Source organism: Solanum pennellii, chromosome 3, assembly GCF_001406875.1.
Source record: "Solanum pennellii chromosome 3, SPENNV200".
In the NCBI taxonomy this organism is placed as follows: Eukaryota; Viridiplantae; Streptophyta; class Magnoliopsida; order Solanales; family Solanaceae; genus Solanum; species Solanum pennellii.
Genome location: NC_028639.1, coordinates 74225666 through 74241989, shown reverse-complemented (window position 1 = coordinate 74241989; position 16324 = coordinate 74225666). Strand labels below are relative to the sequence as shown.

Here is a 16324-nt window from a genome sequence, read left to right as displayed (position 1 = left end):
AAATTCAAAATATGTTAAATATGCTTTTATTTCGTGGTATCAAATATGTTACATGAAAAATTGAAGAGAATTAAAAGTTGCAGAAACAAAATGAAAAAGTTATTTTCTTAAACAAATTATAAAAAGAAAAATAGATCAAATAAATTGAAATAGGAGAAATATATCCTCGATATTAATTACTCAATTTTCAAATTATTTTCCTAGAACTAAAATTAATCATCAATTAATATCTATTTACGGCATGTAAAAGTGAATGAAATAAGTATTTTGACTTAGAAATATCTAAAATAAATTAATTTAAATAGGGTCTTAATCATGGTAATCCTGATTGGATTAGAACTAATACTCAGCAATTTCTACTTTTGGTGAGCAAATTTTGCATTTTTATTTAACTGAAGAATAAGATTTAAAAAACATCTGTTGAAGAGAATTTGATGTTATTTCACATCATCATAGTAAGCATTTTGGCAGGTACAAAGCAATGAAAGATTGCTATTTTTACTATAAGATAAAAGAGTATTAAAATGCTGAAATCATAAGACTTGCAAATTCCAACAGTAACAATATCTACACATGGACTAATCAAGAATCAGTCTCATTGTGCTTTCTTTGTTATAATAATAGTGGAATCTAGGCCCAGCTTGTGCAAACATCGATCGGTACCTGCTACCTCCCACTAGCACAATCTCGATGCGCACTTGAACCAATGACTATACTACTGTTTTACATTTGCAAACCAATACCAACTTGACAGTAACCAACATATATGTACAGAATCTTGGGCCATTGCAATTCATATGTGCCTCAAATGGAAAGGTGTGTTGCATATCTGTACAACTTCACCTCCATCAAAGCAACTAACTGAAACCACTTTATTTGTTTATCCTCAGTGTCATCAACTGCAAATAACCTCAACTGAGAGTTTCTTCATAACATGTGGACATGGATCACCTCCAAAGATCTCTGGTGTTACAGGTACTGAGCACGAGTTTTGCCCGATGCAGTACTGGAAAAAAGAGAGTTGTTCAATCAGGTCTGTACAGAAGATAGCTACTTCAAGAATGACAAGAAACAGGTTTATGTAACAAAGAGGAAAGAGTTGTAGATACCCTTTCAAAAGCATCATATGAGTGGAAGGCATGGCAGCTTCCTTCACGGAAGCTTCCGCAGACCCCTTGTGGTGTTCCAAAGCTTGCAAATTTGATTGAAGTAATCTTCTGACCAGAAGCACACGAGAGGTGAGCTTTAGGTCTCAGTGGTTTGTCAACTTTACCAGATGCTTGCATTTGCCAATTCACCAACTGTGGTTGCCATTCGTTTATATCTGCACAAACACTTGCAACTTCTCTTTTTACCAAAGAGATTCCATGAGGCTCTCCTCCCCATTCCTCAAATAGAACTAACAAATTTCCAGTAGGATACAGCCAAGAACGGGGAACATGATACCTGAATTATATAATTCCCAGTTAAGTTAAGTTAGGGCTTACTGTTACATTGAAGGAAAATGCACAAGGTTTACCATTACTTACCATCGTTGTGAAGCCTCTCCACAGTTACTTAGGCATTTTTTCTCATTAAACCAGCCTGCATAGTTACAGGCACCGCAGTTACCAGATGCTTTATATCCAGGCCAGTAGCGTCCGAGGCTTTGACCATTTATCCACACTTGTCCTTTGCCCATGGTATTCAAGTCTAAAGCCAAAGGATCATTTCCAGCTGGAGCATTGAAAGTGCTCTGTATATATAACACAAAATTCATATTGAAATTTAGTCTTATGAAACCAAGAAATTCAAGAAGCGTATAGCTTAAAGAAGATTCAAGTATTACATCTTGCAGAGGAATGACTAAATGCCAAAATATACAACTAAGTTGGTACAGAAGAAAGCTTAAGTATGAGGTATGCACCTTGTACCATGTGAGTGGCTGTCTCTGAGCCACTAAAGAACCCTCGACCCACTCAACTGACGAGCTACCACTGAGTGAATGGAGGCTCAAGGCTTCTCCTTTTAGACCAACCTGATAAAAGACGTGGAAGATTATATAACCATGCAATGGAGCATCCGGCATCTTGTTTTGCAACATTGTATACAAACTAACCTTGTAAGACCATTTCTGCCATGTTAAATCTCTTTTCCCCTCGTCAAGACCAGTTAGTGAGACTGGCCCAAGAACACCAGCATTCCATGTCTCAAAATGTGGGCCAATATTCTGCAGTTGAGCACATGAGGTAGGAGGTCAAGTAAGCACATAGTAGACTTAATATGCATGTATAATAAAGTAAGAGGGCAACAGTGAGAGGGAACACACCGGAAGGCCAACAGCAATGCTCAGTAGAGAAATCTTGTTAACACCTGCTCTCAGATTTACGGCTTTACTGAAAGTTAGTTTCGGTTTTTCTAAACTTCCATATGCAGTTCCTGCAAGAAATTTGAACAAAGAGATGTAAATACAAAAACCGCCACAATGTTACAGGGTGACGGGGCCTTTTGTTTATTTGTTATTACACAAACTGTATACTTATTGTATTTACTTGAAGAGCCAAATAGGCCTCAGCTTTTATTTAAGAAACTTAACAGCAAACAGATTAACTGAAAATGGCCCACCACTTTTTCCTTTTAACATATAAGCAGTAGTATAACGCGCACAAGTAATGATTCAAATTGTAAATCACGTCAAATACAATTAATTATGCCACATACCTGCTAATTGACCATTCACAAAAACATGCAATGCATGGCCAGCTGACATGATCGTAAGCCAAGGCCATTTTCCACCTCTCAAAAACTTTTCTCTTGAATCAATCTTGACACTGAGGACAGAAAAACAATCATAAACATGTGGCTGATCCAACGTAATTTAAGCTGTGTTATTTTTAATTCAATATGTGAGAGGAGTCGAACGTTACATAGGCACTTACTCTGTTGAATACCACAAATAATCAGACACGTCTCTTGTTGTATTTATCTGTTCCAATAGCCCAACAACTGTGAAACTACTGTCTTCATAAGATGATGTCTCTTCATTGAATGACTGCCAGGGCAATCCTCTGCTGACTGGAGTCATCTTCATCTGAGCGCTTTGAGCACCAACCTTCACATTGAATCAATAACGTTATCAGTTAGTTAGATGGCAATCTCCAGATCGTGAATGATTCTCTAAGCAGCAGAACTATTTTAGGGAGAAAGTACATCCTTTCTTCTTACCCGTGCTGTATTAAATACAGTGTTCTTGCAGTCGGGAAGAATGCTGATTGACCATGGTGGCAAGTTGTAATGCCTGTTTGCAAATGACACAGTAGCAAAAGAGTGTTGGTCGTAGTTAGCAAGGAATGCAGCACAAGAGCCAGCCTTCGACCTAAAAACATGGGCCTGTATAAGAAACAATGAAACTCCAGTTACTCTCATTGCGAAAGTTGTACTAGCGACCTGTTCAAGAAGCAGTCAATTAAATCTCACCTCCTGCTGGTGTCCAAGTGCTGTCACAGCTGGATCTCCAGAGACTAAAGCTGGTTCACAAAGCTTTATTGCTCTATGCAGATCTTTCAGGTGACCCCATTTTGGTTGTCGCAATAATCCTAAAGACCAAATGGAAAATGTTAAATTGGGCTAAACAATACATTTCTTAAGATGCAGATGATCTCTTCTGAATTTTCTTCCTAGTTCTAAATCGTGGACTTGATACTCAATAAATCTCATCCATAAGAAGTTAGAATTAACAGCTAATTGACAAACTGAAGAAACTCAATTGAAACAAGATTACAAAGAAAAGGTGCATACCATATTCATCAAGTGGTGCATCATAGTCATAACTAGTAGCAATAAATGGACCACCAGCAGTCCGTCCAAAGTTTGTTCCTCCATGATACTGCAGAAGAAAGGGAAAAGAAAGTCATAAACAACATAATTTTCTTGGCATCAGAAGAAACACCAACACTCATGAATATCAGAAATGATAAACATACCATGTAATAATTGATGAAGGAACCTCCCTTCTGTATAAATTTTGCAACAGAAAATGCCAAGTCCTCAGCAGGACGGTAAGGAACTGGATTTCCAAAACCAGTAAACCTGCCGGAAAAAAATGACGACAAAAAGTTATCCTCACATGAAGTCTGGCAACATAAAAGTAGAAATTTTATTTATTTACTGCATTGAAAAGATATATGCACTTACCATGCAGTCCAGGCTTCAGTCCATATCTTTGGTTTATAAGCCTTGTTTGGAGAAAAGTAGTCACAGTAGAAGCCATTGCAAGCATTTATCTGGACAGGAGAAAAAGGGGTAAGAAACTGAAGGAAAAGGATAAGGTAAAAAAAAAGAAATTATCACCTAGATATTTTAATTAACAATATTGACAAAGTAGAGAATTCAGATACAAGAATCTCAATGTACTGAGCAAGATTACACATATTAAGACTACTATGGTTCTGACTCCAAAGAGTGAATACCCCCACCTATAACTTTTCACATGACATGTTTAAGACCATCAGATTGAAAAGTCTTTACTTTTTAAACTTCGTGAAACAGAAGGATTAATACATTATTTTGCATAAGACTACAAGGGGAAATATGGCAGAGGTACATTCAAGAGTTAAAGACCATTGAATGCTTGATGACGAGAAAAGGAATACAGAAAGTAGTTGGAAACAAAAGCAACCCATGTGCAGAGTAAGTCTTGCAATTCTGGACCATCAAGGGGACAACCATTGGCACTTAAGAACCACTAGGAATTGGAAACATAGAATGAAAGAAATCAACAAATATAACAACAACATCAACGACCCCTCAATCCCAAGCAAGTTGGGGTCTACTCAATGAACTCTCAGCAGAACATTTTGCTCCATTTAAACTCATTCCAGACCAATATTATACAAAATAAAAATAAAAAGAGATATAATAATGATAAAGAGAAAATACTGGATTGTACTAGGAGCAACACTTACAATAGGATCAGGGGCATCGTCTTGCTTGCACATAATCCATGGGACACCAGTGTCAAGACCAACAGCCATTTTGGCGGCCCACTGTGCGTAAGATTTACCGGGTGCTCCCAGTTCCCATTCCATGGGTCCATATTCATTCTCAATCTGTCAAAATTTCCAAAAAAACATAAAATCATCAGCTACCCTTATGTTATTAAAAAATCATAACCTCTGTGCAACAAACAATAAATGCAGTAAGATTACTGAAATGAGCACTTCTGAACAACCTGAGATAAAATTATTGGCCCCCCTTGAGTTTCATACAAACGTTCCGCTTTCATCATATTGACAATCTTGGTAGTAAATTTTTGCATTGCAGCCTAAGGTACAATATTTTGACATGAAAGGGTATACAGAAAACAAAAATTAGAAAACCAAACACATCAAAGATAGAAACTTTTTGAGGAAACATCAAAAAGATAATAAATTTTCATATTGTCTAACCTTGAAAGGTCCATTATCTGTTCTGAAACTGATACCTGGAACATATTTCAGCCAAACAGGAAAACCCCTGAAATCAAAACAGGTATAGTATAAGCAAAACAATCCATTATCATTCTTTTTGCATATAAAACAGTAATTTTGATGAATACCCAAAATTCCATTCAGCACAAGCATAAGGTCCAACTCTAAGATGGACATAAAGTCCTGCTTGGTGCACCAGCTTAATAAACTTCACTAAATCATATCTCCCTTCAAAATAATACTGAGAACAAAAAAAAAACTCAATATCAAGAACTGATGAAAAATACCAAAAAAAATAAAAATTAAAAGTCTAATTTAACTCACTTTCCCTTGTTGAGGCTCATGACCATTCCAGAAAACATAAGTCTGAATCACATCCACACCTCCTTCTTTAGCCTTTTGAATAATACCTGGCCACATCTGCATAACCCCAAAATTAAAAAAAAATTAAATCAAGAAACCATTTTGCAACAAAAAGACTCAACTTTTAACATTAATTAACACACCCATTCATGCAAAAACAGAAAAAAAGTAATCTTTTCAACAAAACATGGAACATAAATAACTAAACTTTTGAACTACATTTCACATAACTATACCTCAGGAGTGCTTCTTGGATAATGAACAGAACCAGAAATAAGTATTCTTCTTTGTCCATTTACAATAATAGCCCTATGGTCATATGAAACAGAAGCTGTTCCAGAAAAAACCCATGAACCCAACAACACCAACAACACATTCAACATTAGTATAAGCTTACAACCCATGTTGTAAAATTATCTCCTTTTTTATCAAGATTGTGCCTTTTTAAGGCAAAATGAAAACTTTTCCCCCCCTTAAGCTTTATTTTTTCTTCTATTTCAAAATGCAAAAAAAAATAATGAACTTTAGCTAATAGTAAATGAGAGTGAGTAATCAGAGTGAATAAATGAAGAATTGGGAGTTGCAAAATATTGCTACTTTGCAGCTGCTTTTAAATGCACAAGAAAATGGATTGTTTGAAAATGAATGTGGGGTCCATTCTTGAACTTTGGACCCACAAAATGGGACCCATATACGCGGAGCATCATCCAAACAAATTAATTTTTCAGTTTTTTCAAAAAAAAATAAATTAATTAATTAGAGAATTAAAGGCCTGTTTGGCTGTTGTTAGAAAAGTTAATTTTTTAATTTTAAGTCCAATGTACAAAGATTCGGTTCCTGTTTTTCGGTAATAAGCGTTATGTTTGTTTCTGGTTTGGTGAATTATCAAAACAATTAATAGCGCGTGAAGTGTATTCGCGAGGTAATTGGTAAGTGTATTTCACTTTCTTGGGTAGAGCGTGGAGAGGAATCTGTCTTGGTAATTACGTCTTTAATTGTGATTAGATTTTCTAATTAATCACTTTTTGACTCTCTTCTTTTGTCTGTGCAGCCTCACGGATTAGGTTTACCCTAGTCCTATTTATCGGTTGTTTGAATTTTTTTAAAATATTGTGATACTCGTGTAAGATTTGCATTAGTTTTTTGAAATTGAAGCAATCACACTTTTTTCGTTCGCTATTGTTTGTCAAGATTTTTATTTTTAAAGTCAAACTATAAGAATTTTGATTAATATTTTAATATGTATTTTTTTATCGTATTAATATGTAAAAAATTACAAATTATAATACTTTTCGTATACTTTTTGAATATTTAAACTTTTTTTGTTTTAAATATCGAATTAATGTAATCTAATTTAATTTTAAAAATTAGTTAAATTGATTTTCGAAAAACGTAACATGACAAATAAAAGTAGACGAAGGGAGTAATAATTTATTCTCAATCATGGCAAAGTGAGTTTCACAAAATTTAATAGTTTTGATTCAAAATGATGTTTTTAATTTAAAAATATTTAATATTTTCTTTAGTTCATAGTAAACAAATTATTGGGGTAAATATTTTTTAAAAAAGACTCAACAGTTCTTCTGAATTTTTTTTAAAAAAAATAAATATTTTGACCTAGGAAGGATCTCACAATTTACTTAATATAAACTAAAGGGAATATATATAAATAATTTATTAAAAACTCACACATCATACTTTAATCATACTTTTAAACAGTTATATCTGTAATGTAAATGGTGCTAATATATGGTAAAGCATTTAATAGCCTTTAAGACTCCCATGAATATATGGTCCATGTTTTAAGCTAAATTATATAGCATGAATTTGTTGTGATATAAAGTGTGAAAAAAGAATTCCACTATATAAAGTACAGTCCTATTAATTTTAATTTATATCCTATATCTCTAAATGCATTTATTATACTCACTAGATCCTATTTTATATGTCATTTATTTCTATAAATAGTTAAATCACAATACTGATTATTTTATAAAATTTATGCATAAATTATCATACTTTATTTATTATGCCCTTGATAGAACAGTTAATTAATCTTGTCATTTATTAATAAAATTGACTTAAGAAAACATTAAACAAGGATAGAGAAGTAAAGTTATATTATTTCTTAATGTAAGTACTCCCTCCGTCCGTATTGTTTGTCATGGTTTCTATTTTTAGAGTCAAACTATAAAAACTTTAACTAACATTTTAAGATGCATTAACTTTAACTAACATTTTAAGATGCATTTTTTCATCATATTAGTATGCAAAAAATTGTAACTTATCGTACTTTTCATATAGTTTTAGAATATCTAATTTTTTTGTTTAAAATATCAAATTAATGTGGTCTAATTTACCTTTGAAAATTAGTCAAATTGACTTTCAATAAGCGCAACATGACAGATATTTTCGAACGGAGGGAGTATAAGGTTAAAAAGTGACATACAAAATGAGACGGAGGGAGTAATACGGTAGATTTGTTACCTGATCAAAACTCCTATATTCCAACTTCAAATTTATGGATACTATTGCTAAGATTCAAAAATGAAAAATAAAACACATGAAGAAGCTAAAGAGAATTCAACATCTACGTTATATTATAATAATTAAAAAAAAATCATACATAAACAACATAATATTTCATTAAAGGATCATCTCTTTTGCTTTATTTAGCTCGACATGTATGCATAAACCACGTATAAATAAATATCTGACTATATAAATTAACTTAAAATTGTCGTAGAAACTCGTAAAGTTTATATCGATCGATTGAATTGTGCATGTCGAATGTTAGCGTGTGAAGGTAATCAAAAGGAAAATCCGAAATCTTTCACTTTCAGTAATCAAAAAAGAAATAATTATTTTTTAGTTTACTTGCCGGGAAGAGAAAGGAAAAGAAAAATAAAAATAAGTAACTAAAGGAAAATCAAACAAAAATTAGTTTTCCTTTCTGTTTTTTCTGTTAAAAAAGTATTTATTTTCCTATAAACAAAGCAATAGGTTGCATGCACTTCTCCACTACTCACCTCCATGCATCATTGCACACACCAAACACCATTCAATTTTTTCCCTTTAAATATACCTTTTATTGTTTTTAAACTTTCCCGTCTTTTAAAAAAATAATTTTTATCTCTATATTATCCGTGACAGAGCTAAAATTTTCATATAAAATAGTTTAAGGAGGTTCAATAGCTATTACGTATACATAAAAGTAATTTCAATCAACATATAAATAATATAATTTTCTGTTAAAGAAGATTTGGACGAAGCCCTAAGTTGGTTCTGCCCTCGTAGTACTGTCAAGGACCCGTTTGGTCATGGATTTCATAAGTAATATTTGGGAAAATTTTTGGTAATAGTGTTTGTCGAGAGAATTTGTCATTATTTGGCAAGTATCCCAAATTTTTAAATACTAGTTTTTTGTAGTATTTGGGTCAAATCTCATTATTTAGGATCTTTTAAAAATTGAGATTTTACACCATTTACAAAAACACTCTCTATAGTAGTTGTTTGTGTTGAATTACATAATTTTTTACGTGAACATCAAAGTAGTGATGAAATATTCAGTGAATATGAAAGTGATGATATGGTTGTTGATGAAAATGATGAACAATCCGCTCAAGGTAACAAAGTCATGTGCCTTGTCTACTTCACAATGTATGGAGTGATGTCATGGATATTACTTGTTATTTGTTATAACGAACATCCAATTGAATTGTAATGCAAACTTATGACTAATTTTGATAATTTTTAACATTAATTATGAGTATAAATCATTTTTTTTTAAGAAAATAAAATATTTGTCGCAAACACTGTAACCAAACATATGGTGAAATTTTACTTAAATTTTCATCCAAATAATATTTATTAAAAATATTTAAAAATCTATTGTCAAACGCTAGGTAAGTATAGTGAAAGCTTAAGTTGACAAAATCATGTGAAAATAACAGTCTTTTTTTTTTCTGGCCAAAGAAAATAACAATTTCTTCAATTATCTTACGATTTAAAACACCCTTGATAAACCAATAAGGTGACAATTCTTTTTTTTCTTTCCTTGTTACTTAATCTGATGCGTTCAAATCAATAAATATATTACGTATGTGATTTTTTTATGTACATTTTTATCAATTTTTTGCGATTTTAGTTAGATAAAAATCAAATAGAAATTTAAATATCATCAAATCAATAAATATATTATGTGTGTAACTTTTTATGTACATTTTTATCATCTTATCGTGACGTTAGTAAAATAAAAACAAAGAAAAGCTCATGTATATATCATCAAATCAATAAATATATTACGTGTGTAATTCTCTTACGTACATTCTTATCTATCTTATCATGATTTTAGTAAATACAAAATAAAACAAAAAATTATTTATCATCATTTAGAAAAATATATTAATTATTAGTGTAATTCTTTAATGACATTCTTATCATCTTATCGTCATCATTTTTTAGTAAAATAGGAATAAAAGTAAAACTTAATGATCATAATTATAAAGATTTTAATATTTTACACAGTTGGAAATAAAAGAAGTTCACATATAAGGGATTTTATTTCTTATTAAATATTGATTTATTTGCATGTTCCTTCGCGTTGAAAACACTCATTCTCTTTTTTATTTAAAAAATTGTTATATAAACCACGACACATAAAAAGAATTATAAAACATAAATAATTATGCAAATAATTACTTTATTGTCAATGTTATCTATATTAAATCTTTCTTAATTATTCAATATTGACTTTGAATATTAATATAATGAAAGCCAACCAATATCCTTCATGCAACGAACCTTCTTTCACTAATAAAATGGTATAAATAATTGAAATAGGGAATTAAGAATAATGAAATTGATTATGTTAATCAAATAATGCTTGAGAATGCCCAAATAATGGAAAATAATAGGAGTAATTATTATTTAGTTTAGATGGATCGTGCAAAGTTAACAACCTAGTGTTATTATGATACTAATCAGTAATAGCGGAGTCAAAATTTTCATTAAAATTTTTTAAAATATAAAAAAGTCGAAAGAGATTCAACATCTATTATATGTATATATAAATAAAATAATTTTCCATCGAACAAATGATTCTCTGAATATAATTAGAGTACTCCAATGAATTATTTTTTTAGTGATGATATCTCACTATAATGCACGTAGAGGATGTGAATTATTTAATTGAAAAAATAATACTGCAAATTTAATACTCTAAAATTGAGTTAATTGATTGGATCGTGCGATTTTTAAATTATGTTGTTCAATAATTCAATATATTTTGTCAACATTTTGATATATTTCTTTATTTCAATTTATCCCTTGCAAACAGTGTGATGTGAACGAAGAATTAAGAGTCAACTTATTAGTTGATCTGATAACTGTATATATTTAAAATAATTAATTTTATTTTAATGAACGTGACACCACTCTTCCCATACCACTAATAAAATTATCATAGTTCCAACTTCCAAGTCCAAAAAATAATATATTGAGATTTTTGGAATAATTGTAATATATCATAATGCTACCTTCTAAATCATCAAGTTCTTTTTTCATTGCTTTATATTTAATCAGAGGTCTCGAGTTTGAGTATCCATAGATATAAAATTTTCTTTATAAGAGAATGAATTATCCTCAATATGAGACTTCCCGTTGAAAATCTAAATTTAGTTAGACTGAGTATCGAACATTGAATAGAAAATAAAAAAGAGGATTTATTTTAATATTATTTTATTTTATTTTGAAGTTACAATTAGAGTGCCAAAAGTAAACACAATTAGGTATTGAATAACTAATGAAATGAAAATAAACGTAATATCGAAGTAATTGTAATGTGGAGGACAAGCTGGTGAGTGGGACTTGCTCCTAACTAGGCCCATCTACCTTAATGTTTGAAATGAAATTAGGATTTAATCATCATAATCATAAACTAATCTACTCAATCTATCAATCCTTCTGTTTCATTTTACGCGTCTTAGTTTGATAAGACTCAAAATTTGAAAAATATAAAAAAATAATAATTAAATGTTATGTCATTAAAATTAAGATATATAGTATAACATATTAAGAATATCTTTTTAATCTTGTAAGCAAAAGAGTGTTAACCTTAACTTGATCAAATCTGACACGATAAACCCAAAGTAATCCGATTCAAATGATGCCTCCTTGCCACAAGTGACCACAAACCCTTTAAAGCCCGATTCTCTAATTGGATCTAGTATATTCAAAAAATGGTCCAGTCCGACTCGAACTCTAAGATACATATTTCTAGGACCATCAGTTTTTAGCTTAATTTTTTACTGTAAAAGGAGGTGTTTAACATTTGACTTTTTATTGGTACATATATTTCAAGTAGATTAATGACCACACTATATAAAAAATAAAAATAAGCCTATTGCGTGACCATTGTAATTCAATTATCAGTTTATTCAAGTGCCAAACATTATTTTATATTTCAATTTCATTATATACATAATGATAGAAATAAAAAAAAACTCTACACTTTCATTTTAATCTCTAGAAAATAAATATTGGAAACTTAAAGTGCAATGGTTAATAATGATAGAGTAATAATTATTGCTTTACTCTTTCCTTCAACAAATTTAATAAGATGGACATGACTTATGATTGGATCAATTGGATACAATGGGTGGTTACTTTTAGGTATGTAATTTTTAAAAAAGCGATATTAACTCTTGAAGTCAGGACTGTTTAAATCGTACAATGAAGTAATTTATTATTTCATTTATCAACGTAATATAAAAATTTAATATTGTGCAAGTAATTAAAATCGACTCTCATAGTATTGAATTTTAATTCAATTATGACTTCACCTCGACCCCAAATTTACAAAGATGAAAGGAAGTTTTAATTTAGAAAATAGCTTGAAACAACTAGAATATTGTACTAACATTAGTTGCTAAACAATTATGAAGTTGTTGCACATGCTTTATCTTATCGATATTTTAGATTACGATTTAATAATTATCTTTAACAAACTGAAAATCTCATTAGGAAATATTATATAACAACAAGATATTTTGTAATTTAATACTTTATCAGACTCAAAAGTCTATATTTACATAATTCTAGAAAATCTAAATGATCAACTTAAAAGGAATATTTGTGTAAATTGGTCTTATAGCTTAATTCATCTTAATTAATCTCATAAAAGAAATAGCAATACACTATCTTTACGGTGGGCCTGCAATTATGTGATAAATGTATAAAAGTCAAAGCAAAAATTATAAAGTAAAGAATCTAATCTACAAACACTTTTTCTTTTAATGTTGTTGCGTTGCCTTTGAATATATATACTATATTTTTATATAATTCAAGTAAGTTTTACGCAAGTGGTTGAATATCTTCGCCATTCATTAATAGATTGACGATTCAAATCATGTGAAATTATTTAACTGTATTTATTATGAAAAGATAAGAAACGTAAGAAAGAAAATTTTATTTTTTTTTCTTTCTATTTTTAGTAGACGAACTTTAAAAGAATAAATATATAAATTCTATGTAAAATGCACTTTTTAACCCCCACAATAAAAAAAAATCATTATCATTACTATAATATATATAAATTTCTCTTATTAGAATATATAACAAATTATATATGATGCATAAAGTTCCCCAAGTATCTTTCCCTTCAAGGATAATGACAATGACATACTATTAGTTTTACTTTCTTAGTTTTATACTATGTGATATAATTTAATTAAATATAACATAATAATATTAAGAAATTATGATCTAAAATAATTCAGCTATTTATTTGATTGTAAGTTGTTTTATCAAAATTTAAATAAAAAAATAATTATTCTAAAATTTTATTTTTACTTTTCTATCCCTCCCCACTAACACACCAACAGATAAAAACAAAATAAATGAAGAAAATATGAAATTTATTGAAGATTTTTGTTGTGTTCTTGAATGGAGGTAATTGATGGGTCAATTCACAAAGTGAAAGGTGATTCAACATTTAGTTCCATGTGCATTCCTTTAAATAATTTCATCTATTATATTATTCTTGATTTATTTTCGTGTTAAATGACAAAGAATAGTTAAAATATAAAAAAATATCAAATATTTTTTTTTCAAAAATACTACGTAATAACATTTTTCACACATCACTGAATATCTTTTTCTTTTTTGGATTTCAAAGACAAGCATAATTTCTTGAACCTAGCTAGATGACTTAATTATAAATCATAGTCTATTATTGGGGTTGGCTAACTATAATGTACTTTTATATAATCATTTTTAATGTCCAAATTAACTTATCTAATTGTTCATTAATGGCATGAACTCAAAAACAAGATGAGAATGCCAATTAAGCAATGGATAATGAATGGGGCCCACATATAAAAATAAATAAACCAAGATGAGGATGACAAATCAGCCACCAATCATTTTAATTATCTTTTTTAACAATAAATTAAATAACTTTGATAAATAAAGCAACTTCAAATTCTAATAAATCTAATGAATTTGCTAAGCACAAAATATTTCTTTTAAATACTTATATGAAAAGTTAATTGGACAAAATTGATTTGATAAGCATTTTTACAACCTTGATCAGTCTAAGCAATGTAGAGCTTAACGATTTACGAATCGATTCTATTTTGAGTTCTTGATTTTATTAAGATTTTCTTTTAATCATATTTGAGTTTTACTAAACACAATAACATTTGCATATTAAAGAGTCTTGTTTAGAATATGAAAGTCGTTTGATCAAATCACATCAAATAATATACTTTAAAGTACTTTTAGACGTCGCCGCATAATATTCACACAATAACTTGTTTGCTCTTTCATCTTATCCTATTAATGGGCCTTTGTATATTTTGGTACATATATTTTAATGGGCCCACTTTTTTACGCTAATCTCAATTACAACAATAGCCTCTCTCTATACATGTGTGGGTCATATTTTAAATGATTAATGAAGCTGTAAGCAGTAGTTATCATTTTGGTAATGTCCTCCTCTTGTTTATTTATTCAAAAATAAGTGGGCCTAATATTTTTTCCAATTTCTTATAGTAAAAAATAAGTCATAATTTAACTCGTTTGACACAAAAAATCGTTAAAATAATGTTAGGTTTAAAGATCGACATAACGGGTTAAAATCATACTTAGGTCAAGAATATAATGGATAGAACAAAAATGAATAGATATTCGATCGTTTTTTATTTAAGAGGAATAAAAAGAAATAAATTCGTGATTTTAGGAACAGTCGAGTGAGAATACAAGCTAAGAACAAAAATAAGCTTAAATTCGCCAAAAATAAAAATTCATTAAAAAAAAATCAAGAAGCAAAAAAAATGGGTATTAGTAATATTGATATTTATATTGGCCATTTGAATATACATATTTAGTGGATAATATCCATATTCAATTCATTTTTAAAATAGTCGAAAATCACGACTTAATTTTGTCATCAATAATAATTATTAGTAATAGAGTTTGTTAAGAAGACATAACTCATAGCATAAAGTGTGCAAATATTTTATAATAAAGTATGTTTTAATATTCAATTTTTTTTTATTGGAAGATTGAGGTGTGTCATTATTAGAGCACATTATCTTTAAAAATAAAAAATATATTTTGTAAGGTGGGGGAAAAGATTAGTGTACTACTTTTTTCAAGCATAAATATTGTTGTTGTCTTTATATTGCAACCTACAATTTTAATTCCTTTTGAAATATATAATACATTATTTCAGAATCCAAGTCCAAAAAGAAAAGCATACAATAAAATATAATTATTACAAAAGACAATTAATAGTTAGAGCTACATATATATCCTATGGTTTGTTTGTAATAAATTGAAGATCTAGAATTAGGCACGATATATAGCTCAAACCAACATTATTTAATAAATTATCTACTTACCGAACTTATTATAATAGTCTTTATAGATAAATAAATAACACAGTAGTCATTAAAATCACGTTATTAAACTATAGTTGATTGTAAGTATTATATCGTGTTTATTGTTATTGAATCACCTCAACTTCTAATAAAGTATTTCAATTAGTCACGTTCAATTCATACTGTAAAATAGTTTTTGTGCATGCTTCACTCATGTATTAGATAATTAAGTTGATCATATAAAAATATATTTTTTCTTTTAATTATACGCATCAACCTCGATTCACAAAGCGTTGCATTTCGCATTACAGAAAGTTCATAAAAGAGTCTCATCCCGATAATTTTATTGTACAAAATAGGAAAAAAAATTAATTAAATGGTAACGTGATGTGTGCCACTAATATTTATATTGTTGAATAATTTTGAGAGTTAAAATTACATATGCATTTGTGTCTTTTGTGTGCAAAATTTAAATGTTCCATTAAACACCTAATCACTTGACATATATAATGTTCCAATAAAACCAATGTTAATCTAATTAATGGGCCGGTTTTAGTTACTAATTTATACTAATTAATTAGTTGTACATTATTTGAGATTTTAGCTAAAAGTTCAAAGAAGATGAGAATG

The 16324-nt window shown here is 29.4% G+C and overlaps 1 protein-coding gene across 1 annotated transcript; it reads right to left on the bottom strand.

Annotated features, from left to right (window-relative positions):
- Window positions 1–410: 410 nt before the first annotated feature.
- LOC107014424 (beta-galactosidase) lies at window positions 411–6398 on the bottom strand. Its single transcript, XM_015214328.2, has 19 exons — window positions 6047–6398; window positions 5772–5867; window positions 5576–5688; window positions 5427–5493; window positions 5210–5302; window positions 4944–5087; window positions 4174–4262; window positions 3963–4068; window positions 3778–3865; window positions 3457–3575; window positions 3205–3369; window positions 2919–3091; window positions 2701–2810; window positions 2309–2418; window positions 2099–2209; window positions 1907–2017; window positions 1530–1735; window positions 1110–1446; window positions 411–1006 (listed from the first exon to the last, which is right to left on the bottom strand). Exons 1-19 carry the CDS (start codon window positions 6212–6214, stop codon window positions 896–898), a joined length of 2517 nt encoding a protein of 838 aa, XP_015069814.1. The 5' UTR covers window positions 6215–6398; the 3' UTR covers window positions 411–895.
- Window positions 6399–16324: the final 9926 nt, after the last annotated feature.